Here is a 24,178-nt window from a genome sequence, read left to right as displayed (position 1 = left end):
CAGTGATGAATGAAATCACCTATATTATGTATGTATGTCTATCACTCGTACAACATAATATTATTCCAGTATACGGAATAGAGCAACATGTTTTGTTGTGCTAATTGAGCATTGCTGGTAAGTTGGTCTGTGGCTGGTTAATATTTACCAAGTAGCAGTCGGCCGAAAGTCGGCAGAATAGCAGCCACAGGCATCCATAGTATGCCTCACAACCGCATCAACAAGACAACAACAAATATTTTTAAGAAAGAGCGATATGTAATCCTGCGTACTGCAAGGACAGCCGCTTACGTTGCACAAGCCGAAATTACATACTTTGTCTAAAATTTTAGGCCAGACAAACATCACCCAAATAAAACTTCAGTCGTATATAAGCAGGCTTCAGCAGTCCGAAACAACCACTCATAAACAAGTGACTCCAAAAGGTTTATCTTTTACTGAATAAATCGCAATCCTTCCTCACACGTCACAATGCAGACTGCCGTTTTGATTCTCCTTGTGGCATGCTCGGCCGCCAACGCCCTTCGCTTCGCTCGCCAACTACCGCCGCTGCCGCTGCCCCCGCTGACAGGTGGCACTGCTAGTTGTACCGCTGAACAGAAATCCCTCTGCGGTAAGAACATTTCTTGATTACAATTGTCAGCTCATCGTGACCTTTCCCTATCTATGCAGGTCTGGCGCAGTGTCAGAACAATAACAACCAAAACACCCAGGTGAACACCGGTGGCAACAACGGTGGTGGCGGTTTGGCCAGCCTGATCCCGGTCAACCTGGGCAACGGTGCCGGTGTGCAGTTGCCCATCAACGCCAACGTCTGCCCGCCAATCTCTGTTTGTGGCGCATGTGCGGCCGCCAATATTGCCGGTTAAGCGTTGTAAATTGTAATAAATATGTTATGCAACTCACTTGCTTTGGTTAATGGTTTCGATCTTGAGAGAACTTTTGTTGCACAACTATGTTTGTTGAAAATATGCTTCTTGGAGTGGATTCAAAGTAAAGATCGCCAATTATTAAATCCTTAAATCCTTAAATAATCGATCCTTAAATAATTAAAACTGATTTTGCAGTTGCAGATTTTGCAGAATCCAAGTGAATTTTGCGAGTTTAACGGTAGACGACAAGAAAAAGTTGAAACACAAGTAACCGTATCAGCTCGCTGTGCATCCGGCACCGTCTTATGATGATGCTGGACTTGATAAGAGTCGCGCCTGCTTATAAAAACTCCGGACTCGATAAATACAATTATTCAAGACTAGTCGGTCGCACACTCTCATACCCAGGACAGTGCCGATTTCAGTAAGAGGCTGCCGTAGGGCAGCAACCGGAACCGTTGGAAAGGAGAGAGAGACCGAGCCATTGCAAAGACCTAGCCAGAGATCTCAAATAACCGGCCGACAAGCAATGCCCTACATCATGATAATTAAGTTCACACTGAATATTAGTGGGCGTCAATTCGATGAAAATGTTACTACGTGCTTACAGTACGTTTAGGTCGTGAAACACTGTTGTACTTGTACAGTTGCTCGGTTAACCAGTGTGAAGTGCATCGGCGTTGATGGGCTCTTGGATACCGGCGCGGCGGCGCCGCTATGCGCATTAATGGGAACGCCGCTGATGACGGACCCGTTTGGTTGCCCGACTGCAACAGTCCTTGTGTGTTGCTGTCGCCGTTAGTTTGACACTGCGATAGACCTGCAAAACGCACCTCCTCCTCTGTATACGAATACTTTCCGCATTACTTTCCGCATTACTGTATGCTCTTTGTTCCGCGGCGCAGACACTACTGCCACCCGTAAGTGGTGGAGCAGCTGGCAGCCCCGCCAACGGTGCAGGCAGTTGGCGAGTATACCAGGAGAGCTAGCGCCACGAGGAAGGAAAAATTCCATTTTCTCTCCCGTTTCCATTTTCTCGTGGCGCTAGCGCAGGCAACGAGTGATCATGAGAATAGCAGTATGCATTTTGACGAGACTATGTAGGTATATGTAAACAATTGTAAGTTAGGAACGTCGAAGCGCTGGCAGTGCTCGCAGCCGAAGAAATTTTTTTGTGAAATACAAATCGTTGTTCGTATACAGCAAGAACACTTTTTGTTTGCCTACTCGTACACATGCCAGTGTCATATTCGTCGTCAAACTCGGGAAACAATCATAGTTCACCGGAAAAAAAGCGATTAACTGGATAAAGGTCAGCATGTTATTTAATATCAATTATTAGTCATTGTTAGCCAGATGAACACTAAAACCGCGAAACAAACGCGAAAACAGAGTAGCACGGTTTGCGTTTATTCAGTTGCAATTTGCATTCGTTCAGCGCGGCGAGTATACTTCTTAATCCAGTCAGCTGCTTACAATGCGTGCAGTTCGCTCAAAAAGTGCGCCGTTAACAATGTTTGCAATAATAAGCGGTAACAACAAGGTCATCCGAGCTGTTACAACAACAAAGCCTGCGTATGTGAACATCGAATCGCTTCGCATTTGTCGTTGTTTTTGAGTCGCACACATTGTCGACAGAAGTAGAGACACTGAGTCATCCATTCATGCATTTCATGGAGACTTTACTCATCTTGAATTAACCACAATTACAGCGGCCACCGATTTCTTCGCTGTTTCTCTGAGACTACCATGCAATGGTATGTTTTTCTGTCACATGATACATGCGGCACTCTTCTGTGACAGGAATTTAAAGGTGTTGAGTGAATTGCAGATACAGTATAAAGGTGCTTTAATTGATACCAACACTACATCGCTGGACTTCAGTACATACATGGTTGTTGCTGAGTGTTTTAAATTTTTAATAGTTTGTTTCAACTTTTGTTTAGTGGTTATCATTTGCTCGCAGTTTCGTTTCTTGGTTAACACTTCGAAGCTTTATGCCATTCTTAGCGTGTCTTTACTTTATTCGTAGTGTTACGCCCTAAAAAATGTCACTAATTTCAAGTCCTGACATTGAAAACATTTGAACCTATTTTCGCTTTCAAGCAAACGAGTTTCATTTTATCCATTATGTATAGTAATTTCAGTCACTTCGCTCAGTGCCGGTATCTTTGTCACCAAGTGATCAGGTCGCACCACATAGGAGACCGTCCATGAAAAAAATGTTAAAAACAACTGCCGTCAACAAAAAGTCGAAACCTTGAAAGAAAAAAGCTGTAAAAACATTATATTATATTATGGAAAAAATCGGTTAACTTCGACCCATCAACATCAACATCGACCCTGCATGTTTTCTTACCCATATTATATTTATACGAATTAATTTCGAGTAACCGGGAGGGTTCGACCATATATGGTTTTGGTTGTCGTGCTGTAAGCGCTCCATTTTTGCAGAATGCACAACTGGACCACGTGCGTCGAACCGAGCAGAGCAGAATTACATGATATTGTTTTCGGTTTACACCTGATCTTGCGGTTAGCAACTTCTCAGCTACCACCACAACAGCCCTCGGCGGCTGTACTCATTGCTGTCTGCCGCGAAACTGCTGCCACAACAAACAATTTTCCAGAAAGCACCATACACACTGCATAATCGCCGCCGCGTACATACTCGTAACAATTATGAAGCATGCTGGCTGGCGTCGGTGTTTTCCCCGCGTGCTTCTCTGGGTCAGTCGAGCGTTGGACAAACAACACTAGGAGAATATATAAACAAATTCAAGCAGTCACACAAGCATTCATAACTAAACAGTTTTAAAATTCTATTCATTTCTCTGGAACTTCGCTGCTTCTTACCAAAATGCAGACGGTCGTGTTGATTGTCCTCGTTGCGTGCGCATCCGCTAACGCTCTCCGCTTCGCTCGCCAACTGCCGCTGCCCCCGCTGACGGGCGGCAGTGCAGGCTGTACGGCGGAACAGAAATCCCTTTGCGGTAAGTGCAACAATCACTTTATTTTGTCAGCACACTATGGCTGACCTGTAGTAGGTGCACAACGGTTGATGACCGACGGATAAACCAGCCGGCCTGACCTTTCCGTGTTTTTGCAGGTCAAGCGCAGTGTCAAAACAACAACAACCAGAACACGCAAGTGATCGGCGGTGGCAACACCGGAGGCGGCGGTCTCATCAGCCTCATCCCAGTCAATTTAGGCAACGGTGCCGGCGTGCAACTGCCCATCAACGCCAACGTCTGCCCGCCCGTCTCCGTTTGTGGGTTGTGTGCCGCTGCTAATGTTGCTGGCTAAGGGAACATACGTTTTGTGCGACTAACTTTCTTCTCTTATCTTGATTTTCTCATGTTGTTATGCGGAGATCGAATTTTCACGAATGTTTTGTTGTAAAGAATTTACACCATGTTGGTTGTCATTTATAGTGATCCGGTAATAAATTGAAAATCGGTCTAATTTGCCTCCCCGCGCCGAGTGGTTCTGATTAAACAGCGCAGCGTTGATAAGCCACGATCAGGATTCACGAGACCGCGAAATCATTATACAAAATTCTAATGGGATTAAGACAATGTAAATAAGTAATATGGCAGATCACAGCCGGTGTAATATATACATACATATATGTAATATGGCAGAATAAATGCCGCTTATTTTAAAACGTCATGCCTTTGCAAAAAAATGGTTGGGGTTTGCCTTATTAACTTCCGACGTATAGGTACAAGAAAACGTTGACATCTGTGCACGTTTTGTTGCCGGCGCGGCGTCCACGTGCAAAATAATTGGCAAGAAAGCAGCTGCAAATATTCGTTGACAACAGTAATACTCGTAACTCAAGTACTCACACGGTGTAATTCATGGAGCAGTATAGGTATACAGTGCACTCAATAATTATGGTATCACCCACAGCAGATAACGCTCTGTATATGGGTAGGTAAATGTGTTATCACCATTTTGAAGTCCAGCGTACGTACAGTTGTTTTGATAAAGACACGCTGCATGCACGACACTTATAAAAATGTATCTACAGTAGTCTGCACGTTGAGAGAAATTGATCGCCGCTCACAATAAATTAATACGAAAACATACACTCAAACTGTTTTGTAGAGATATAGCGTCGACTTGATCAACAAGTCAACACTTTTGGGAAAGTGAATCAATGCTTCTGAATCGCCGCGTCACGGCTGTCAACAAGCAAGCGTGCACTCACCGCATTGCAGTTTAACGGTATACGCAATACGGACATTTCCATTCATTAGTATGTACTCGTACTATAACTGTGCGGATAACAACACCAACTTTCTGTCACGCTAACCGCCGCATATATAAAGTTATAAGTCGACATCCGCTGTCACACACCACATTAATATTAAGTGCAATTAATGACTTCCTCCCAACTTACCGTACGTGAGTAAAATATTTTTTTCGCAGCAGATTGAAGATGCAGACCGGTTTGCTGATCCTGTTCGTTGCGGCCTGTGTTGGCGGTATTAATGCCCTCCGATTCTCCCGGCAGACCAGCGGGAGCGTCACATGTACGGCCGCACAGTTAGCGCAGTGCAGTAAGTGTCGTTAAGATTATGTGGCCATTAATGAGCAACAGTATCCCACTTCACTCATACAATAATTGTACAGAGTACAGACAGAGTTGAGATGACGTTTGTTTTTCGAATACGAGTATTGTTTTCGGCAGTAATGCACCGGGAAACCTTCTGATTTTTATTATTGCGTCAACTCTTAGTTACTTTGCGCTAAGGTTGATATCATAAGTAAGACGATTCCTGGCAATTTGCAAATTTTTTAAATACTTATCTTTTTTCGGCTCTGCAGGTCAGCCGGCGCAGTGCCAAAACAACGGGAATGTAAACACGCAGGTCGGCGGGTCAGGTAACAGCGCGGCGAATAATGCTGCCGCCGCCGCTGTCCTGCAGTCCATGTTTGGTATTAAAATTCCTGTCAGCGGAAGCGGCTCAGGTCAGCTTCCACCGGGCTCCAGCGTAAACAATTGTCCCACCTCTGCCCAGTGCAGTGTGTGCAGAGCTACAAACCAAAGACGATAATATCGACCGCGTGGAGCATGTCTTCTGTTGTTTTATAAATCACCTGTTGTTCCATAAATGGAATGTTTCGTGATCAAGTCCGTGATGCATATTGTATCAGAAAACTTTGGTGACTCTTAACGCAGTCCGCGCCAAGGTCTTCTCGAACCCAATAAAACTTGCACAAAACATTATTTGTTCGAATTTAGTAACAAATACATCAGTATTTTTTTAGTAGGACATTTACACCTATCTGTACGTCTGCTATAAAACCGGGTATCGAGGAAAAGTTTTGCCTTTAACTGTATCGGCAATATTTTGCCTTTAATTGGTCCTGTTTATGTTGCAGTTATGTTTTTTATCTTTATGTTGTACTCTAACTTCCGCTACGCGTATGTATCTGTACGCATTTAGTGCAGGGCACTGTGAAATTATTATCTAATCACAACATTAATAATTTTGTTGTTATTGCGTGCTGTGCATTGGGGCCACTGACTCACTGAGTAACTGACTAACCAATTTAGAATTAAAAATGGTAAACAACCTTAGAATTAGGTTATGAGAAAAAACGTAACGTAACGTTCAACAGTTTATTTTTAAAAAGGGGTGCTTATATCATTCTTATAATACGGAATGCGAAATAATTATTCTCAAAGGGGTGCCTAGAGTACGTATGTTAATCGTTCACAATCATGTACAGAATAATACATGTCTTAACACTACTGTGGCCACCAATTTCTACTTAAACGATGTCTAAAATTTTTGGTTTAGGCTGTTCAGAATGTATCATTAAAGCGCCTTAAAACATTACGTTAATTAATAATTGCAAGATATAAACAAAAGAGTACCAAATTTAATTTTAAGTCTGCATGCCGTCTCGAGCTTCAGTCTCACAGCTTTGATGCAACAGGTGGATAGTACGTATATATAAAACGATATTCAGAATAATAAAATTGATAATAATTTTTAAATACGAGTTGGCTCTGCTATTTTTTTGGCAAACGAATATATCCTGGCGACGAGCAGCGCCGCTGCAGCAAAGAAATGTCGACAACAATGTCATGAATCACAAAATTAAGCAACCGTTCCTACTAAAAAAGTGACACCTCGGGCGAAACCACCAATCACAAAAGATTGCGCGATATTACGGTGTAATAAATGGTAAATTCCTGTGGTAGAGAAAGAACAATCCATTCAAAGACGGTATAATCTACCGCAGATACAAGGTATAAACCCTTTGCAGAAGCGTAGGAAGCAAACAGTAGCATTTCTGGAAATTAAGATTTTTTCTCCAAGTAGTAAACGTTCCGTGTAAATTCTCGCCCAACCATGCAGATCATCCTGGTGACCCTTCTCCTGGTGGCATGTGCCAGCGCCAATGTCATTCGTGAACGCCGACAACTGACCGGTGGCAGTGCCAGCTGCACGGCTGCGCAGCAAGCGCAGTGCGGTAAGTGACACTTTTAATATTCCAACGAATAAGCTCCACCGCATCGATATATTTATAATATATTAACCAATCGTGTAAAACTTTTACACTTGCATTTTTTTAAGATTTTTGTCAGTTCGTTTCTGTTTCAGTATCGGATACACGCATATAATGTTAACTAGCGTTACATCCCGTAAATGAATTGTCAAAAACTGAAGGAAATAGTGGGAGTTGTGCATTGCTTTGACCGTATCGCTTCATTCTGCAGGCTCGGCGCAGTGTCAGAACAACGGCAACCAGAATACTCAGGTGTTGAGCGGTGGCAACAGCGGTGGTGGTGGCCTTCTCAGTCTGGTGCCCATCAACGCCCTCAACGGTGCCGGTGTCCAGGTGCCGGTCAACGCCAATGTCTGCCCGCCGGTGTCGGTGTGTAACACGTGTCTGGGTCTCAACATCCTTGGTTAAACCGTTGCAAATATATAGTGACCTTCTGTGAATGGCGCTTCATGTTTCGGTTATCCTGTTCTTTTTACTGGTATCGGTTAACTGGGTTTCCGGTTGATTGATCTAATTTATACTGCACTAATAATGATTTGCCAAATATTTGCGGGAAGCTTTGTCATTTGAACTTCAGTTCATTCATAGTATTATAATGTGGAAAATAAACTGAAGGATACGATAGCGTGCTTCTGCCGAACGTCCTGCAGCAAGTCGTTTTCTTATACTGTAGCCGCTAGATGAAATGGCACCACTTTTAGATCCGGCCGCTGCCTGCCCCCTGCCGGACAGCGCACAAGTTAACAGCAGCGTGTGCGCTGTTTTCCGTACACCAGACTCTGTGGTGCCATTTCATCTAGCGGCTACAGTATATGGCGAAAGCAAAATAAACACAAGATTTTAGATGCGCTGCATAACACCGGAACCATATTTCGGCTTTCAAAGCTACTTAATTACCTACTCGTATTGCATTTTATTAGGCAGTGGCCAATTTGCATTCCTACAAACCTGCACAGCAAAACAATAATTGTACTGTTTAAAATTTTAAACACTGAAAAACAAATAAATTTCTCCAATCCACTTAAGGTTCCCACAATAGCAGCTGCATAAGAGGTGCGAACGGCGGAAGCCGCCACGCACGGACCGGTATGTTTATTGGCTTCCGCTCCATCGACATTTGTCCTGCAGGCGCTACAACTGCTTGTCACAGCCTGGTAATATTCGCAAATTGGAACCCAGCAATCGGAATTTTCCAAATCCTTTTGTGAAAAATTATCTACAAAAAAGCACCAACTGACTGCCAACTCATTTTTTCGTATTGGTTAATTCATAACAAGCAAAGAGATGCATGTGTAACGACTAACTAGTTTTCTTAGAATCGATATTTCACTCGACAATTGGAAGTTGCTCGGGCATTTGTACATCTCCGCTGGCCCGTTATGTAATAAAAACGTGTTTGAAATACACTTGGCGGACTATTATGCACGTAAAATGCAAGATTTTAGTAAGATGCTACTCTTTAAATTGGTACAATTATATCAAGTAACTCTAAAAGATGCTGGCTAAATAATCGTTTTGGAAAGTTCGAAACACTAAAAAAGCCAAAATCTAATTTATTAATTATGGTATTTCTAAGTTTTTTGTCGTATAAATCGTTATCTTCTGCATTTTCTGGCCAGTTGTTAGCCATATCCTTACATAACAGCGGAAATTTATTGCCTGTTTATAAGCGCAGTCGAAAGGAAAACAAGCTTTCGGAGCACAATATGAACTTCAATGAGCATCCAGAAAAAAACAGTAGTGACTGCGAAAACATGCTACCAACCGCAATGCGTCTGATCAACACAATTTGCCTTCCGGGCACAACATCGTATACGTAAGAATGCAACAACAGTTCAACGAAACAATCATAGGAAGTCCAATAAGTATTAGAACGTACATCCACGCACGTGCTGACAAAAGAAAGCGCTCGCTCACGCACAACCGCACATGCCGTACAGGTGAACACCGTGCAACAAAATCTCACATTAGCTTAGTAAACGTGAACACAGCGGCAAATCCCATTCACGGCCCCGCCAAAAAAATAATCGCTGTTGTCGCACCAGGAAACCTTTAAATGCAACCATTCCGCTCCAACCCGATCATACAACAGCACTCGCAAAAAAATCATTCCTCTAACTATTTCTCGACTCTTGTGTTAGCTACGAAATCATGCAGATTATTCTGGTGACCCTTCTCCTGGTGGCCTGTGCCAGCGCCAACGTCATCCGTGAACGGCGCCAACTAACCGGTGGCAGTGCCAGCTGCACAGCCGCCCAGCAAGCGCAGTGCGGTAAGTGACCTTCGCGAAAAAACAATTACGGTGCGCGTAGGTAATGAATGTACTCTTGCAGGTTCGGTGGAATGCCAAAATAACGGCAACCAGAACACACAGGTGTTGAGTGGCGGCAACGTCGGGGGTGGTGGTTTGGCCAGCCTGATCCCGCTGAATCTTCTCAATGGAGCCGGTGTACAGGCGCCCATCAATGCCAATGTCTGCCCACCGGTTTCCGTCTGTAACATGTGTCTGGGTCTCAATATTCTGGGCTAATATCGTTCAGTTAATTGAGATTTTCAATTGCGCTGCACGATTATGCTTACGGTTGCATCGATTGTTTCTTAACGGTGCCATTAGTGTCTCTGCAATTTCGTAATATTTACGAGAACTATGCTAAACTGATTTTTTACAAACTTCGACACACTTCCTGTTATACAGGCTGCGTTGGGATAATTAAAAGTCGAACTATAAAACTACCATCAAATACTAATACAATGAAAAGTCGATTTAATTTGAATCCCGCAAATCAAATAAATTATTATTACTTCAGAAGCTTTAATCTTTTCGACGTTCTCGCCAATTGTCGCGAAAGCTGGAAAAACAATTTAAAATCTTTTGTAACGGTCAGACGGACATTCGTAAAAAGCAGTGACACTTGATGCACAACTTAAAGAACTGTACGTACATGTCCGCTTAGTTTAGAAATTTTACAGCGGTGACATCTGACAGTTGCAATTGGGTAATGTAAGTAACTGTTACTACTTCTATGTGCAAATTGGTGCTTAGTTGACCCATATGTTATCCTTGACAGACGCAAATAACACACACGCTATTTCCATTTATTATAATAACGCAGCAACAATCGCCAGATGTCGCGACGATAACAGTGGTTGGAGGCTTTGTGGGTGCGGCGACGCCGGTGCCGGGTGCCAGTGCCCGTCGAGGATCCGCCGGAACTTGGCGCTTGTAGCGACCCGGCTGCGTCTCGTCCGGTTGATAACCGTGCGCTTCTAGCTGGTCGAGCGGAATCCCGGGAACGTAGTGCGCCACGGCCGTAGCCAGCACGGCCAGACCGATCAACAAGAGGACGATTCTTTTCATTCCAGGTAGCGTCTGCAGACTGCAATTTATGGAAACCACTGCAAAAAACAGCCGATTCTGTGACTGTTTCGGTACACAATACAGATATACTTGTACAAGCAGACGTACAGTATGTACACTTAATGCGATTATGAGATCACATTAAGGTCCTGATAATTATTAGGGGAGCGCTAATCTGTGCACATAAAAGTACAATCTGTAGCCAGCATATTAACGTTTTCGCATACGGGGTGGGTTACTTACAATTAGCTCACTTCTCAAAGATGTGTAACTGGACGGTGGAGCACTGGAGACTTTGTAATACTCGCTACGAAGCATCTCTAATTCCAAGCAAACCTGCAAACTTCACTCCTGCACCTAAACTTCTTATATAGAAGTACAAATGCAAAGCATTAAAAAACTTTTTGTAGCTACCTTTGCCACCGAAAAAACCCAAACAAACAACACAACACTGAAAAATGCAAACGGGTGGTATATTAGTTCTGTTGTCGACAGAGCTAACAATAAGAGTACGTCAGGGAATCTAAAGAGTGAAACTTTCCCTCTGATGACGTTGCAATATATACACGACAAGTTTTGCCAAATCTTACTGTTCTTTGTACCAGCTAAAGAAAGGACAAACAAATATTTACGTCAGTAATAACAATCCAGAAAATAACGTGTTGCTGTGCACGAGTATCTCACATCCGGTTGGTGTGTTAGAAGAATTTCGGCGTTTTTCTTTAGCTGATTAGCTGGTAAACATGTGTTATTTCCTGGAAGACATCAAATTTCTCTTTGCAAGCCTCGTTATATTTATTCTTATCACATATGTAGCGCGTAGTAGTTAAAAGTTGAAGGTTTAGGGGCGTGCATGTCTCACTTCTGTAAATTTCGGATAGTCTACAAAATGTTTGTAGCTTGGGAAACATTTTTAAATTCTTTTATTTATAATGACAGAGAGGTTTCCTGCTGTTAGTGGCACTGAAAGTGCCGTCGGCAGATTTAACGTTGCTTTCTGTCCGTCCTCGACCGCTGAAAATTGGAAAAAACTCCATATGATTTTCAGACACAGCAGAAAATCTATTACAGATTTTGTTAAGTCGAATGTAACAATACGGTTAACGAATTAAAACATCTTCCAGTGTGTCTCATATCTTGTCTATCTCATACATAATTCCTGGATATACTTTCCAAAACCGGTAAAAATCCTCTCGTGACTCGGTATATTGCTATTTTTTGGAATTTCCCGCCATTTTAACAGTTCCTCAGAATGCAACTGGCGTTGTGGAAAGTCTGAAGTGACAACATATTTTCAAATGCTGCATTTATTGCTGTGCTTACAATTAATTAAAACATTACTCATATAAGTACCAACCGAATAAGGCACCGCGCTGAACAACGTGACCTCAGGCTCGTGCGAGCTTGCGTGCGTGCATGTGGCGCCGTAAACATGCATGACTAAACCGCCCGTAAAATGAGAGTAAAGGCACCGTTTACGCGAAACGTTGGTGACAAAGCACGCTATCATTCGGCAAATTCCACAAACACACAACCGAAAGAATTTTTTGATGGCTGCAAACCTTTAAAAACACAGCGCACCTGCAACATAGAGAATCATACACAGCAGCATTTGCTAGGAATCACTTCTTTCTAAATTTCCAAAGCTTATTTACGCAGCCGTCTTCCGCAACCATGCAAATCATTCTCGTGACCCTTCTCTTGGTGGCTTGCGCCAGCGCCAATGTCATTCGTGAACGCCGACAACTGCCTTCCCTGACGGGCGGAAGCGCAGGTTGCACAGCAGACCAAAAAGCGCAGTGCGGTAAGTGACCTTTAAAGTTAAAAATAGCAGGCTTAATTAAAAGCAATTCATATGGATTTGCAGGTTCGGTTCAGTGCCAGAACAACGGTAATTCCAACACGCAGGTGATCAGCGGCGGCAACAGCGGAGGCGGCGGTCTGGCCAGTCTGATCCCGTTGAATTTGCTGAACGGTGCCGGTGTGCAGGCGCCCATCAACGCCAATGTCTGTCCGCCGGTCTCTGTCTGCAACACGTGTCTGGCTGTCAATATTCTGGGTTAGGAGCAACGGTTCAATAACTCGAAATTTTACAACTCCGCCCAGAAGATCGCTTGTTGTTGTTGCACAGATATTGTCTCTCTAAACAGGCTGTTGTTTTTGCGGTTTCGTAATATTTACGAGTATAGCTCCAGGTTGAATTGCATGACTGTTGACCATGACCGAGTATTATTGTTGTGATATTGTGTCACGCCGGTTGATTTATACTCAATAAATACGAAAGCTATTACATTTGTAAGTTGATTTCTAATGTCCTACTCACGGTTTGTATCTGGCCGAGAAAAACATTGTGCCTTGTACTAAGTTTCTGCCTGCTTGTGGAAGAATATAATTTTAACTGCAACTAAAAGAATAATAATTCTTTATATCACATCCATTCTATTATCGCAACATCATACAAGGTTTATGTCATTCCTAACAACAAATTTGGCGCAATCGATTGTACTCGTACGAGTATGCTTTTTGGCAGTTTCGGTGCAGAGTCACTGCAGACTATGCACGTGACTACAGCCGCTATTTACACCAACGGGACTACCTAGTAAGTACATATACCGTAGTAAGCATGTTTACAAAACTTTAAAAAAGAATAGGTTATGCGTGCCTTTTCCCCTAATTTGTAATAGGGGTTTTTTTGCCGCATAACAGCAAGCGGAACTCAATAAAGGTTGCGATATATATATGAGTAGACTCAGCTAGACTGTCGCAGAAGTGCATTCAGCAGTGTATACCGTTCAGACAAGTGTTCGCTAACAACCGAAAACCGATAAGGCAGCGTCTCCATATTACATTTAGAAATTTAGTGCAGCGAGTTGTCAACCGCAAAATAGTTACCGAGGCTGTATTTGGATAGGTAAGAAGCGAGGTAGGATACACAGGCAATCATAATAAGATCACATTTACAACAAACGCGGAAACAGGAAACAGAAACAAAAACGCGGACTCCAAAAATTTTGCGTATCAGTGTCACGTATTATAGAAGTATTCTGCTCTTTAAACTGATCGTTGTTTAAAAGCAGTCGGCGCCAAAACCTTGCTCCGTTGCAGGGGAAAACACAGCCTTTTCCGAATGCACTGCAGCCGAAGCAGTATTGATGAGAGGTGAATAAATTCACTAATGTTATGTACATGTGTGACGATGACACGGTATTTAACGCAGGCCGAATCCCATGCTAACAATTAAGCACAAAGTCGTTTCTAAGCGAATGTTGAGCAGCCGTCAGGGCAATGTTCCAGTAGGAGGTCCCTCGCAAATTGATAGAAAACGACGATAAGTGTTAAATAATATGTTAAATAATAATATGTTAAATAAATAATATGTTAAATAATATATTTATGTGTTACACTTTTTTTTCTCACGGTTTGCATTTGTTTTAGGTTTACACCCCGGGATTCTTGCTTATATATTGCTAGTTACATGCTTTAAACTCCTCCAGATCTTGTGTTTTAACCATTTGTGCATTCATTAACAAGCCTACTTCGAGCCATAAAAATTGTCGTGAACATTAACTTTTTAATTATTGCAGTATCATCGTTCTTGTTGCGGTTTCTATTGGCCTATAGAATAACGCAACCACACCAATTAAGGACCTGCCTCGGCCAACGTGACCTGAGGCTCGTGCGATCTCGCACGCATGCGGCGCCGTAAACAAGCATGACTACCACAGTAGCAGTCCGCGCATGCCGCTACCGTTTACACGAAACGTTTGTTACTACAACAATGCAACTCGGCAAATCCCCACTTTTGGCGGTAAACAACACTTTTGTACGTTGCTATAAAAATCATTGTAAGGTTGCCCAATGATCGTCAATTGTGTCTGTCACACAGAAGGAGAAAAAAGTTTGAGGTGAAAGCGAGCCAGCGATACTATAAAATACGTGTTTCCTAATAGCAATAAGCGCTTAACAATGAAGTGTGTGATCTTCGCCTTTTTGCTCTTCGCCAGCGTGAGTGCCTATAATCACCGCTTCCGTCGCCAACTTCCTCCACTTCCCGGTGTCGGAAGCCTCGTCCCAGCAGGAGGGATCAGCCCCGGCGCCATCTGCACTCCCAATGACAGAGCTCTTTGTGGTACGCATTCTCTGTAATATATAGTCAAATGCTATTAATTTTGTACAGATACTTGCCGTTAAACGCATGCTAACCAAATTGCAGTACCAAATGCGAAATGGAAATGAATAATTTTATTTTTTTTTACATGCTTTGGTAATGGTAACCGATATACTTGCTTCTACAGTTTCTAGTACTAAACTGATCGTAAGTGCGTGACCCGAAACATCCAATCCGGTTTAGCTAGCAGTTTGGCGTCTTTTGCAGTTTCCGTAGATAAATTTTTTGGTTTAAATAGTTATTCGATCGAATACAAAGAATGAGTAAATAGTAAATGAAAACGGGAATTTTTGCAGGAAACATCGTTTGTCAGAACAACAACAACCAGAACACACAGGTGCTGGGTGGCGGCAACAGCGGTGGCGGGCCAGCTTTGTTGGGCGTGGTGCCGGCCAACGTCCTCAACAGCGCCGGCGTGCAAGCTCCCATTAACGTCAATCTGTGCCCATCAGTACAAATCTGCAATGTTTGTTTAGCAGCTTCCGTCGGAAGTGGGCTTGGCGGCTAGAATATTCAAATTTTTAAAAATAGCATCGCGTTCTACGGTGTTGTTACTCGAAAATTGCTGTGCAATACTGAAATGTGATAGACGACATAGTTTGCAACGGACTGTTACTGACCCTTTTTGTTTTCCGCTGCACGTCATTATACTCGTAAGTCGTAATTAATATGAAGAAAATCATTAAAGAAATTGAACTGCAACGTGTTGTTACTAGATGTTTGATCAAAGTTTCCACGACAAACGAATCCATAAACCGTGTTCACACTTACGAGGCGCAATAAACTATCGTTACGCAGTAGTACCACAACCTTTAGAAGTGTTCACATTTCACATGCACCATAAAAATTAATGTATGTCTAGTTTCAGAACGGATGAAATTTATCTGTGCTGTATTAAGCAATCTTTAGACAAAACAGTGATAATACTGGATATACAAGCAAGTATTCGCATAAAATATATTGTGTTGAAAGTAATGTCTCATAAAGAAGTAAAAAAGTCGTGGGAGCGACGGAACACTGAACAGCATCAGGCTGAACAGAATAAATCCGCGAAATCATAGAGCATCCACCTAGGTCTATTTATCTTGACCTCTGGACCCCAAAAAAACGCTTGGACATTTGGACCGGAAGCGACCCATACCAAAGTGAGAAAGAAGATACGCCAGGAAACAGGTAGCATACGGGAAAGGATTACATCTGAGCCACCAATCAGTATTGAAGACCAACGAAAAAATACAACGTCATTCTGGAAACTGGTTTCAAATACCAGTATTAAACTCCTAATGTTCTCTTCGATCAAGTTGCTTATTTCCACTTGTTTTTAAGATGCTGTGAGTTGTTTAGCAAGCGCTTATAAGTATGTACACCATGAGCGTAGCCTGTCAGTTAGCCAGTCCTTACAGTTAATTACGGTTAGTGGAAGAGTTTAGATGCTAGAATGTTATAATTTGTGCCCACTGTCAAATTAGAAGTAAGATATATTTTTAATTATTTGCTGATTAAGGAGGCCACAACGTTAACGGATTCGTATTCAAAGCGGACTACAGCAGGTTTGCGACGGATACGAGTCGCCGATTCCCGTATCGGACAACTTGGACAAGTCCGTATGGCACTATGCTGCCTATACTAAATTTTGCTGCAGACCAACGCTGCCGTGCTTTTATTTGCACGGAAACCTTTTATTAATGTTATACAATAATCAAAATTTACCGTAAATTTAAGCCAACCTCAAAAACGAAAAAATTATCGCTGAACGGTTAACGGTTACAAGTATAACGTTCGTTTGACACGCAGCCGCAATCGTTGGCATAATCGGCGAAGTAATGAGAAACCTAAAATAACACAAAACACATGACGGCGGCACACATCACAGTGACACACACGGTCACCTTATGCAAAAGGATGCGTTTCAGTAGGTACAACTGTAGAGATCAGTTCTTCTCATCGCCCTAAACCAAGGAAACACATATTGTAGAAAATTTGCTTGGACCTTCGGTGCATGCATTTATGTTTGTATAGGCAAAACATTTGGCTATTCGATAAGTCTTAAATCTTTTGAATTCCTTTTTGTGCACGTTTGGATGTTTAAATAGCGGCAAGGGCAGAATGCCAGTGTTAAGGTCTCGTTACAGGTTTTTTTGTGGGATCGCCAATCTTGGAACCGGTAACGTAACCGGATTTGTTGGGAACGTCTTCTCGACCTAAAACCACATTAAGCATAAACTGCGTGCGTTTGTAGTGCGTATTCATTTACGGCACATATAAAGCATTTAACATGCTTTTGTCCGAATTATTTATTTAACTGCAAATGCCTACTCGTATTATAAGGGTAAAGTTAACAGTAATTTATAAGCTATACTGCACATGCCTTCTTTTCCACGACCTTTGCCTTCGGCATCAAATCGTTCTTTGGAAGATCCTGTGTATTTGCTGGTGTCGGTTAATCTGTCGATTACGTTCGCCTGGACTGTACTCTGCAAAAGTGATACCGCATGCTACCAAGGACATTCTTACTTCCATCGCTTTTTATATCAGGAAATTAACTATTATATCTATTCAACTTAATAATTATTAGTACTTGACAGGATTTACTTAAATTCCTCGTAATTTTTTACCAAGGTTCTTCATATAAAATGTATGCGCAAAATCCAAATCGCTGATGACAATCATTGCAGAAATGAATATGCACAGCGCCCAAAAGTAGCGAATTATATGCATGCCCTTTCGTTATGTCGTTATGTTATACGAGATGCGCCTCGATCGCGGACTCACAGTTTCCAAGCGGCACGTTTCTATGGGAAGCTAAGGATCTTAAATCGGTTACAGTACTCGGAGTTTTCTTATAATTAAGTCTGATATTTTATACAATAGCTGCATATAACTGCAAAAATATTTAAACGGAGTTATAAACATAAGGGTTGCCGAAAATAGAATACCGCCAAAAATCCGGCCGATAACACAACGTATGCCGCCCTTCCGGTCAGATCAACCTTGCCGTATGCGTTGGCAAAAATTAGAATAAAAGTTAATTATATGGGTGCTAGAACAGTAAAGAGTTTTGAAACAAAATTTAATAACTATTATCGAATTTTCGCAAGCAAAAATTCAGTTCGATGAAACCACGCTAAAAGCTAGCATTAAAAAGAAGAAGCACTGTTGTAGCTGCTACACTGCTGGAGAAGCTAGATACAGAGTACATACTACCCGGGTATGGTTGATTTTCTTTCGAGCAGCAGCGAACTGATGTCGCAAAGCACGCACATACTCGTACAATATTGAATACAGCACCAAATCCGAAGGAATTCACACGATACAAAGTAATATTCCTTCTGTAACAAGATTTTTAATGCCAGCGAACTTCGAGTCGGTATACGTATTTCCGTTCAGGGCGTGCACATTAGTAATTATTCTAGTGCATTAATAATTACATTATTCTAGTGCACATTAATAATTAATGATTATTCTATTATCGGTACAATAATAATTTTTTTTCTAGTGCACATTTTTCCAGTATTAATACACCGTCCTAAATGACTGCGAGGCTGCGCTCTGTATGCCCGTTAAATAGTAACAATATAGATATTATGGAAGTGGCATGTAACCGTGAAGACATTTTGGTGTGTTTGCTATTACCGTTGTGCCGGAAAGGCTGGGCTCCAGTTTGGTCTGGAGCTTGTCGACTAGTTTGGTCAGCTCATCCTGGCCGGCATCTTTATTGGCGCGCTGGGCCAATTTGAAGAGGAATGTTTTGAACTTCTCGTACGTGATCACTTTCTCGTTGTTCCTGTAATACAGATAAAATCGGCTTTCATTAAATTGGGAGATGGGTTGTACAGCTTTTATTCGCAATAACATCAGTCTGTTATTTCATAACTCAATCACAACTCACGAAATCACACAACTTAAGCAATACGGATACGTTTTTTCACGTAAAACCAATGATTAAAACGCTTAATTTTTCAACAACCCATTCAGCCAGTATTTGATGCGAATTCATGGCTAACAGTAAGAGATTTACACAACCGGTAAAAGAAGCAAAATATTGATGACGTACCACAGAGACTGCTAATAGGCGTTACTGAATGTAATCATACAGCAAAAATTAACAAATCATCAAAGCATTTTGAAAATACATGTAGTGATATTATAACTTATTGCAAAAATAACGCACAGAGTTACAGAAATGGCGATTAACCACATTACAAAAAGGAAACTACTGTCGTATGCCGGTGCGGATGCCAAAATCTGAGGATCCAGATACATTCACAAACAGTGTCGCAGAGAACGTCTGGTAAATGTCTTTCACTAATTCAGCGATACTACGTTAAGCAAGGACCCGAACGTGGTCTGAAGGATGTAACGCGGTAATAAAAAATGAAGAAACAACTATTTTTGATTGACAGAGAGCAGTTGGCCAGACGTGTAACTCTCGTCTACCACAGCCGAGGCTATTGACACTCATTCCGCCCGTGTGGGTAATTCGAAGCGACGCCGCATACAGAGTTTAACCGGCAATCGTATAATAAGACTGAATTAATTTTCCAAATTATCTTGTGGTAAGGTATTCGCAGCGGAAACGAATGCACAACTAACAGCTGCATGAAATATCTGTTAGGCGACCTACCCGACGACTTGCTTGAAGGCGATGCTGGTGTCGGTGGTGGTGATGGTCTTGCCGATGACGCCGGCCTCTTTCAGCCACTTGTCCACGTTCTTCAGGGTCATATTGTTGCCGGTAAAGTTGCGGTCGCCGAATTTTCCGTAGTTCTTGAAGCCTTCGTTCAGCGCTTTGTTGTCCATGTCGGAAAGGAAGCCCCAGTCGCCCGATTCCGAGCCGGCGCTGCCATTCTGTTTGGCCATGATGATCTCCACCGGTCGAGCGTAAAATCTGTTCAACATGATAAGACATCGCAAATTAAATCAGTCGACTCTTGTTACTACAGTTCCTTATGTCGTTTTATTGCGCATGCGACAGCTGTCACAACTCGCAAATGATTTACGTCTTCCGTAATCACCGATAACTTTTAGATGAAATATTGGTATAAAAAATATAACTAACAAGTTGAAGTCAGGAACTCACATTCTCCAGTAAATCCTTGCAAATATTTACCGGCATAAATGTTTTAAATAAGTTTCGGTATCCCTTCTGCATGAAATGTTCCTTTATCACGTAATCCGTGTGCTACATAATAATGAAATAATAATTTACGGGTGATAAGACCAGTTTATAAAGACACTTGACCACAGATTGACGTGCCGTTATGAACACATGTTACAAAAAAGCTTCGCGTCACTGCACAAGGTGAAAGACTACTTGTTCCCGCAAACAAACACTCGGTCCTGAAATTGCGGTGATTCATGCACTCGGTGAAAACCCGCTTAAACCCTGGACACTTTGAGGGATGAGTCACGCGCAGTGGATCTCTTGAGAACGGTTGTTGAGAGAAAACTTTTCAACTCAACCACCGCTTGATAACCAACACGCTCCTTAATCCGATACAGCTGATCAATGGCAAACACGAGCACAACGCGCTGATGCCAGCGCTTCTTATCTCCCACCGCTTTATTACTGCGGCTTCGTCAACACACACGGCTACAGTAAACAAGTGAGTGCCAAGTGTTCAGTCAACCACGCGTGCAAAAAATGCAATTAACATTTCTTACGTCCATTACTTACACAGTGTGCTACGGATGAACGAGCGTGGGGGCTTCATTTCAATTCAAAAAAGTTAATAAAACAATTAAGTGTGATATAAAAATGCTGGAAAAGATGTCTTAAACATTAAATTTGACGGTAGCAAACGATAGCAAATTAAGCTTACTAAAATTTAACTTTTATAGACAACATTCATCAAAAACGAAAAGTGCAGGCTTAACTGGCAAGTAATAAACGTTTTTGGACGGTGGGTATGTAAATATGTATTTAGGAGAAACCCGCAATTAGAAGGGCTACACTACAACACTAAAACAAACTCCCCTAAAAACGAACCTTGGGAGTTATTATAAATTATTGAAGATAATAAATTGATCGCGTATTGTGTTGTCTTATGCATTTTCCGCGTACGCAAAAAAAATGGATTAGCAAGTTTTTAATTAATCAATTGGCAGTTTATTAAGTAAAACATTTGCAGCAGTGTCAAATTTATGCACAATCGATAAAATGTTATACGTAAGAAAATTGGCGAAGCCATAAGAAACAAATTTTAAGCGGAAGCTGACGCAAAAATGTCAGAGTTTTGGTGTCACTTGGATTAAAAACTAATTAGCCCGAGTGGAAACAGCATGAACCAATGCAACACGGAGTGTACTGTACCTCCAAGCAGAAAAGCGCGTTGGCGATCACCAAGTCACCAACGGAAGTCGTCAATGGGATTAGATGAGGCCGCCGCGGTAGGGCTGCCTGATCCCCAAGGCAATTATTTTCCCGATATCTAACGCCTCTTCGGGAGACGCTCCCCAGCCCCGCCTATTGGCCAACTGACCATCCACACGTTGGATAACAATTAAACAGTAACCGTAAAAAGAGCGATAATTATACGATCACGTTTTCCCAACAATCACTCGGCTTGGAACCGTTTTCCGCACTGCACGCAGAAGACTGAATTTATTCTCCAAAATGGAGTCGCAGCCGATCGATAAGGAGAGGCAAAAGGGAATGTTGGGTTAGAAGGCACAAGACCGGAATAAATATATTTTCTTAGCCCCGCGTACACACAGCCGGATCGAACTAGCCAGAGATGATAGTATGAGAACGTTACGAGAGTAGCCGAAATCGATGCTGTACCGTCAAATGGGACCAGTTGTGCACTGGGTAGTGTGTAAAAGCGTGACTGTGACTCGTGCAGTGTGCCGGTACAACCGCTTCTCAGCCTTCCGGTGCTTCCGCCCCGCCCACAGTCATAGCGCGTATACGAAATATGCACCCGCTCGCCGGATGTGCAACGCCAAGCTTTACACGGTCAAAAATATCGCATGTAAAACGTTAGGATAGACTGAGTGGAAATTGACCATCGACATTAGATTTTTTAATGCGTGTGCGAACGGGCACACATTTTTCTTCTCTGCAAGCAAGTTTTGCAGAGCAGCATTTCTGCTGTAGCGAATTTTTGACATGCTAGAAATAGGACATTTGAAACTAATTAAATTTGAATGGTTTTTTTGGATCGAATTATATTTACCGTCGGCCAAATTTTAAAACTGGTCAACGTATTATATTATAATTAGTAAAGACCAAAGCGGCAGCTAAAAGTCTTAATTACTTAGTTCCCGTTTATGTCTGATCTGCCCAATCCCAGACCTGTCGATTTCCCTAGAGCAATTAGCCCAATTCTGGGACTGACCTATTCAAGCACAAAAGCGTACCGACACGAAAAACTTAATGTCACGCACTCCGTTTAATATTTTTTAAATCTGGTCTCTCATTTTTCAGTTTTTACGATATTTGCTTTCATTTAAGCTAATTTGAAACTAATATTTCTAATACATAGCTGCAGCTCGTTCGATTTAAATATTGTCACTCATGAAAATGTATGTATAAAAACCTGTGCAGAATGCAACAGTATACAGCTAACCATTTTGAACTGCTAATAATAATTGCTCAAAGTAATAACTGTAGAATTAATAACAATAATTCGATGCAATTAGTTTAATTTCTAGTATAATTTCTAATCTCAGTGCGTCTTTAGATGCAAGATTTTGCTAGCAGCAGGCAGTTATCTGAAAGCAGCAGAGATAAGTTGTGCAAAGCGAATAACATTTCGATGGTAGTCTATAGCGTTAGAGGAGCAGCAGCCTGAAGGCCGGCGGGGATTTCCGGTTAGCGTGCACAAAAGCCGTTACATATTTATGTGGCCCTCATCGTCGACGGCTTAATGGAGAGGGCTGCTTGTACAAACCACCTATTCATCCCGCTGCGCCCATGTTCTGGCGTCTGTTGCTGGTACAAGCGACTAAACGTTGCCTGCATTATGCCGTAAATGCTGCACTGCAAAGTGATTGCGCAGAGGAAAATCGATAAAAGCGGAGAATGCAGAAGTGCACAATATTATGTTATTGTATTGTATGCACATACCTTAAACCGATTTTTATCGTACACGTGAAGCTGTTGTATCCAAGCTACAATATGCAGCGCATAATCTAATCTATACGGGCCGGCAATCTTATCCATAAAAGAGTTTCCGTGTAAAACAATCGAATCGTATAACTTTGTAATGGTCGACGAAAGAAAGAATAAGGTAGTTATCGGGCAAATGGGGTAACTGTCAAACTGAATTCATCGTGCTCCACATACACGTACATGACATTGTAGCAAAATAAAAATATAACTGTACACCGGGTGTGACGGTTTAAAGTTTTGTAACGCCGAATAACTTGGTCTGTAAGCTGCGAGTCTGTAGCGAATAGGTGTACATGTAAGTCTGCATGCAGTACTGCTGGTTTTACAGCTGTATGGTCGGTACAGTACTTATACAACACACCTTACAAGTTAGGGATGCGAATCAACAAATTTTCCAAAGCAATCCAAACCCAAAAATTGTGAACTGTTAAAAAATTCTGTTAAAAATATTCTGTTAAAAAAATTGTGAACAGCTACTGTACTTACTTATACAGTTTTCTACAGTGCTTAGTTTTCTACAGCCCCCTTTAAGAACAGCGTCCCACCGGTAAAGCACTACTTGCGCCTAGGCCTGTTATAGATCAGTTATGGTCACAAGAGTAACTGTTGATTGCGCTATATTCTCGATCAGTACTTGTACACTTCTCTTGTACAATCATAATGCGTTACGTTAATAAGCTCGTTGCAACGCATAGTTGCTTCGTACACTTACAATAATGGCGTGGTGGCAATTGCGTAGTCAGCTGCGGTATACGGTGCCATTCTGGTCAACTAGCACACATAAAGGTCACGTTTTAAGTGCAGTTACTGCTAATCGCAATGGTCAGTTCAATTTCACTTGCAACTACATACAATGTATCCTGCCGATTTTCATGCAATTAGTCTGCTCGTCACAGACGAAGTCGCGATCGTCTAAAACTGCTCCAGTTGATAGCTGCATTTATGTCCCTTGCGCACCTCCACCGTTTGTAGCTGTCGTATTACGTGATAACTTATTAGCGATTATTGGTGACGGATTATTGGTAGCTGTACCTGATCATGAGTATGTTGGGACGGCGTGGGACATACGTAGGCGTTAATGGACAACTGGGTCAACAAACCAGCTCAACAAACATACTTCTCGTAACTCAATC

General features: G+C 42.1%; 8 protein-coding genes and 1 long non-coding RNA gene across 11 annotated transcripts; 7 read left to right on the top strand and 2 right to left on the bottom strand.

The window, feature by feature from the left end:
• The first annotated feature begins 417 nt into the window (after positions 1 to 417).
• On the top strand, positions 418 to 941 carry LOC129593430 (uncharacterized). Its single transcript, XM_055489741.1, has 2 exons — positions 418 to 613; positions 673 to 941. Exons 1-2 carry the CDS (start codon positions 472 to 474, stop codon positions 867 to 869), a joined length of 339 nt encoding a protein of 112 aa, XP_055345716.1. The 5' UTR covers positions 418 to 471; the 3' UTR covers positions 870 to 941.
• A 2,721-nt stretch (positions 942 to 3,662) lies between these two features.
• Positions 3,663 to 4,337, top strand: LOC129593414 (uncharacterized). Its single transcript, XM_055489709.1, has 2 exons — positions 3,663 to 3,865; positions 3,982 to 4,337. Exons 1-2 carry the CDS (start codon positions 3,733 to 3,735, stop codon positions 4,176 to 4,178), a joined length of 330 nt encoding a protein of 109 aa, XP_055345684.1. The 5' UTR covers positions 3,663 to 3,732; the 3' UTR covers positions 4,179 to 4,337.
• An 805-nt stretch (positions 4,338 to 5,142) lies between these two features.
• LOC129593415 (uncharacterized) lies at positions 5,143 to 6,101 on the top strand. The gene is made up of 2 exons (XM_055489710.1): positions 5,143 to 5,440; positions 5,709 to 6,101. The coding sequence occupies exons 1-2, from the start codon at positions 5,320 to 5,322 to the stop codon at positions 5,936 to 5,938; spliced, it is 351 nt and encodes a 116-aa protein (XP_055345685.1). The 5' UTR covers positions 5,143 to 5,319; the 3' UTR covers positions 5,939 to 6,101.
• A 1,039-nt stretch (positions 6,102 to 7,140) lies between these two features.
• LOC129593411 (uncharacterized) lies at positions 7,141 to 8,025 on the top strand. Its single transcript, XM_055489706.1, has 2 exons — positions 7,141 to 7,367; positions 7,615 to 8,025. Exons 1-2 carry the CDS (start codon positions 7,247 to 7,249, stop codon positions 7,809 to 7,811), a joined length of 318 nt encoding a protein of 105 aa, XP_055345681.1. The 5' UTR covers positions 7,141 to 7,246; the 3' UTR covers positions 7,812 to 8,025.
• Positions 8,026 to 9,469: 1,444 nt separating this feature from the next.
• Positions 9,470 to 10,133, top strand: LOC129593377 (uncharacterized). Its single transcript, XM_055489655.1, has 2 exons — positions 9,470 to 9,675; positions 9,737 to 10,133. Exons 1-2 carry the CDS (start codon positions 9,555 to 9,557, stop codon positions 9,931 to 9,933), a joined length of 318 nt encoding a protein of 105 aa, XP_055345630.1. The 5' UTR covers positions 9,470 to 9,554; the 3' UTR covers positions 9,934 to 10,133.
• A 62-nt stretch (positions 10,134 to 10,195) lies between these two features.
• LOC129593378 (uncharacterized) lies at positions 10,196 to 11,162 on the bottom strand. The gene is made up of 2 exons (XR_008691093.1): positions 11,005 to 11,162; positions 10,196 to 10,799 (listed from the first exon to the last, which is right to left on the bottom strand). It is a non-coding gene; the product is annotated as an uncharacterized LOC129593378 (long non-coding RNA).
• Positions 11,163 to 12,350: 1,188 nt separating this feature from the next.
• Positions 12,351 to 13,051, top strand: LOC129593335 (uncharacterized). Its single transcript, XM_055489591.1, has 2 exons — positions 12,351 to 12,565; positions 12,629 to 13,051. Exons 1-2 carry the CDS (start codon positions 12,436 to 12,438, stop codon positions 12,823 to 12,825), a joined length of 327 nt encoding a protein of 108 aa, XP_055345566.1. The 5' UTR covers positions 12,351 to 12,435; the 3' UTR covers positions 12,826 to 13,051.
• A 1,567-nt stretch (positions 13,052 to 14,618) lies between these two features.
• LOC129593334 (uncharacterized) lies at positions 14,619 to 15,631 on the top strand. Its single transcript, XM_055489590.1, has 2 exons — positions 14,619 to 14,890; positions 15,226 to 15,631. Exons 1-2 carry the CDS (start codon positions 14,728 to 14,730, stop codon positions 15,435 to 15,437), a joined length of 375 nt encoding a protein of 124 aa, XP_055345565.1. The 5' UTR covers positions 14,619 to 14,727; the 3' UTR covers positions 15,438 to 15,631.
• Positions 15,632 to 16,427: 796 nt separating this feature from the next.
• On the bottom strand, positions 16,428 to 23,963 carry LOC129593285 (tubulin polymerization-promoting protein family member 2-like). Of its 3 annotated transcripts, none has more exons than XM_055489516.1 (8): positions 23,898 to 23,963; positions 23,758 to 23,816; positions 19,554 to 19,817; positions 18,563 to 18,713; positions 17,298 to 17,403; positions 17,060 to 17,130; positions 16,819 to 16,878; positions 16,428 to 16,761 (listed from the first exon to the last, which is right to left on the bottom strand). In XM_055489516.1, exons 2-7 carry the CDS (start codon positions 23,805 to 23,807, stop codon positions 16,861 to 16,863), a joined length of 660 nt encoding a protein of 219 aa, XP_055345491.1. In that variant the 5' UTR covers positions 23,808 to 23,816; positions 23,898 to 23,963; the 3' UTR covers positions 16,428 to 16,761; positions 16,819 to 16,860. The 3 variants fall into 3 exon arrangements, with proteins under 3 accessions (XP_055345491.1, XP_055345493.1, XP_055345492.1); XM_055489518.1 differs by lacking the exons at positions 23,758 to 23,816; positions 23,898 to 23,963 and adding exons at positions 20,010 to 20,111; positions 21,243 to 21,775; XM_055489517.1 differs by lacking the exons at positions 23,758 to 23,816; positions 23,898 to 23,963 and adding an exon at positions 21,243 to 21,773 and having other exon boundaries at positions 16,430 to 16,761.
• Positions 23,964 to 24,178: the final 215 nt, after the last annotated feature.

This window comes from Paramacrobiotus metropolitanus, unplaced genomic scaffold (genome assembly GCF_019649055.1).
Source record: "Paramacrobiotus metropolitanus isolate TYO unplaced genomic scaffold, Prichtersi_v1.0 Parri_scaffold0000061, whole genome shotgun sequence".
In the NCBI taxonomy this organism is placed as follows: domain Eukaryota; kingdom Metazoa; phylum Tardigrada; class Eutardigrada; order Parachela; family Macrobiotidae; genus Paramacrobiotus; species Paramacrobiotus metropolitanus.
The sequence above is the reverse complement of the archived record's forward strand: the minus strand, read 5'-3'. Positions and strand labels throughout refer to the sequence as shown.

Excerpts from the sequence above, each read along its gene's own strand:
- LOC129593430 (XM_055489741.1), top strand. The coding sequence starts at position 472 with ATGCAGACTGCCGTTTTGATTCTCCTTGTGGCATGCTCGGCCGCCAAC. Across the intron at positions 614-672 it reads TGAACAGAAATCCCTCTGCG|GTCTGGCGCAGTGTCAGAAC; the intron begins GTAAGAACATTT and ends CTATCTATGCAG.
- LOC129593414 (XM_055489709.1), top strand. The coding sequence starts at position 3,733 with ATGCAGACGGTCGTGTTGATTGTCCTCGTTGCGTGCGCATCCGCTAAC. Across the intron at positions 3,866-3,981 it reads GGAACAGAAATCCCTTTGCG|GTCAAGCGCAGTGTCAAAAC; the intron begins GTAAGTGCAACA and ends GTGTTTTTGCAG.
- LOC129593415 (XM_055489710.1), top strand. The coding sequence starts at position 5,320 with ATGCAGACCGGTTTGCTGATCCTGTTCGTTGCGGCCTGTGTTGGCGGT. Across the intron at positions 5,441-5,708 it reads CGCACAGTTAGCGCAGTGCA|GTCAGCCGGCGCAGTGCCAA; the intron begins GTAAGTGTCGTT and ends TCGGCTCTGCAG.
- LOC129593411 (XM_055489706.1), top strand. The coding sequence starts at position 7,247 with ATGCAGATCATCCTGGTGACCCTTCTCCTGGTGGCATGTGCCAGCGCC. Across the intron at positions 7,368-7,614 it reads TGCGCAGCAAGCGCAGTGCG|GCTCGGCGCAGTGTCAGAAC; the intron begins GTAAGTGACACT and ends TTCATTCTGCAG.
- LOC129593377 (XM_055489655.1), top strand. The coding sequence starts at position 9,555 with ATGCAGATTATTCTGGTGACCCTTCTCCTGGTGGCCTGTGCCAGCGCC. Across the intron at positions 9,676-9,736 it reads CGCCCAGCAAGCGCAGTGCG|GTTCGGTGGAATGCCAAAAT; the intron begins GTAAGTGACCTT and ends GTACTCTTGCAG.
- LOC129593335 (XM_055489591.1), top strand. The coding sequence starts at position 12,436 with ATGCAAATCATTCTCGTGACCCTTCTCTTGGTGGCTTGCGCCAGCGCC. Across the intron at positions 12,566-12,628 it reads AGACCAAAAAGCGCAGTGCG|GTTCGGTTCAGTGCCAGAAC; the intron begins GTAAGTGACCTT and ends ATGGATTTGCAG.
- LOC129593334 (XM_055489590.1), top strand. The coding sequence starts at position 14,728 with ATGAAGTGTGTGATCTTCGCCTTTTTGCTCTTCGCCAGCGTGAGTGCC. Across the intron at positions 14,891-15,225 it reads CAATGACAGAGCTCTTTGTG|GAAACATCGTTTGTCAGAAC; the intron begins GTACGCATTCTC and ends GAATTTTTGCAG.
- LOC129593285 (XM_055489516.1), bottom strand. The coding sequence starts at position 23,807 with ATGGCACCGTATACCGCAGCTGACTACGCAATTGCCACCACGCCATTA. Across the intron at positions 18,714-19,553 it reads GCCTTCAAGCAAGTCGTCGG|GAACAACGAGAAAGTGATCA; the intron begins GTAGGTCGCCTA and ends TCTGTATTACAG. Across the intron at positions 17,131-17,297 it reads CAAAGGTCGTGGAAAAGAAG|GTCGAGAAGACGTTCCCAAC; the intron begins GCATGTGCAGTA and ends ATGTGGTTTTAG.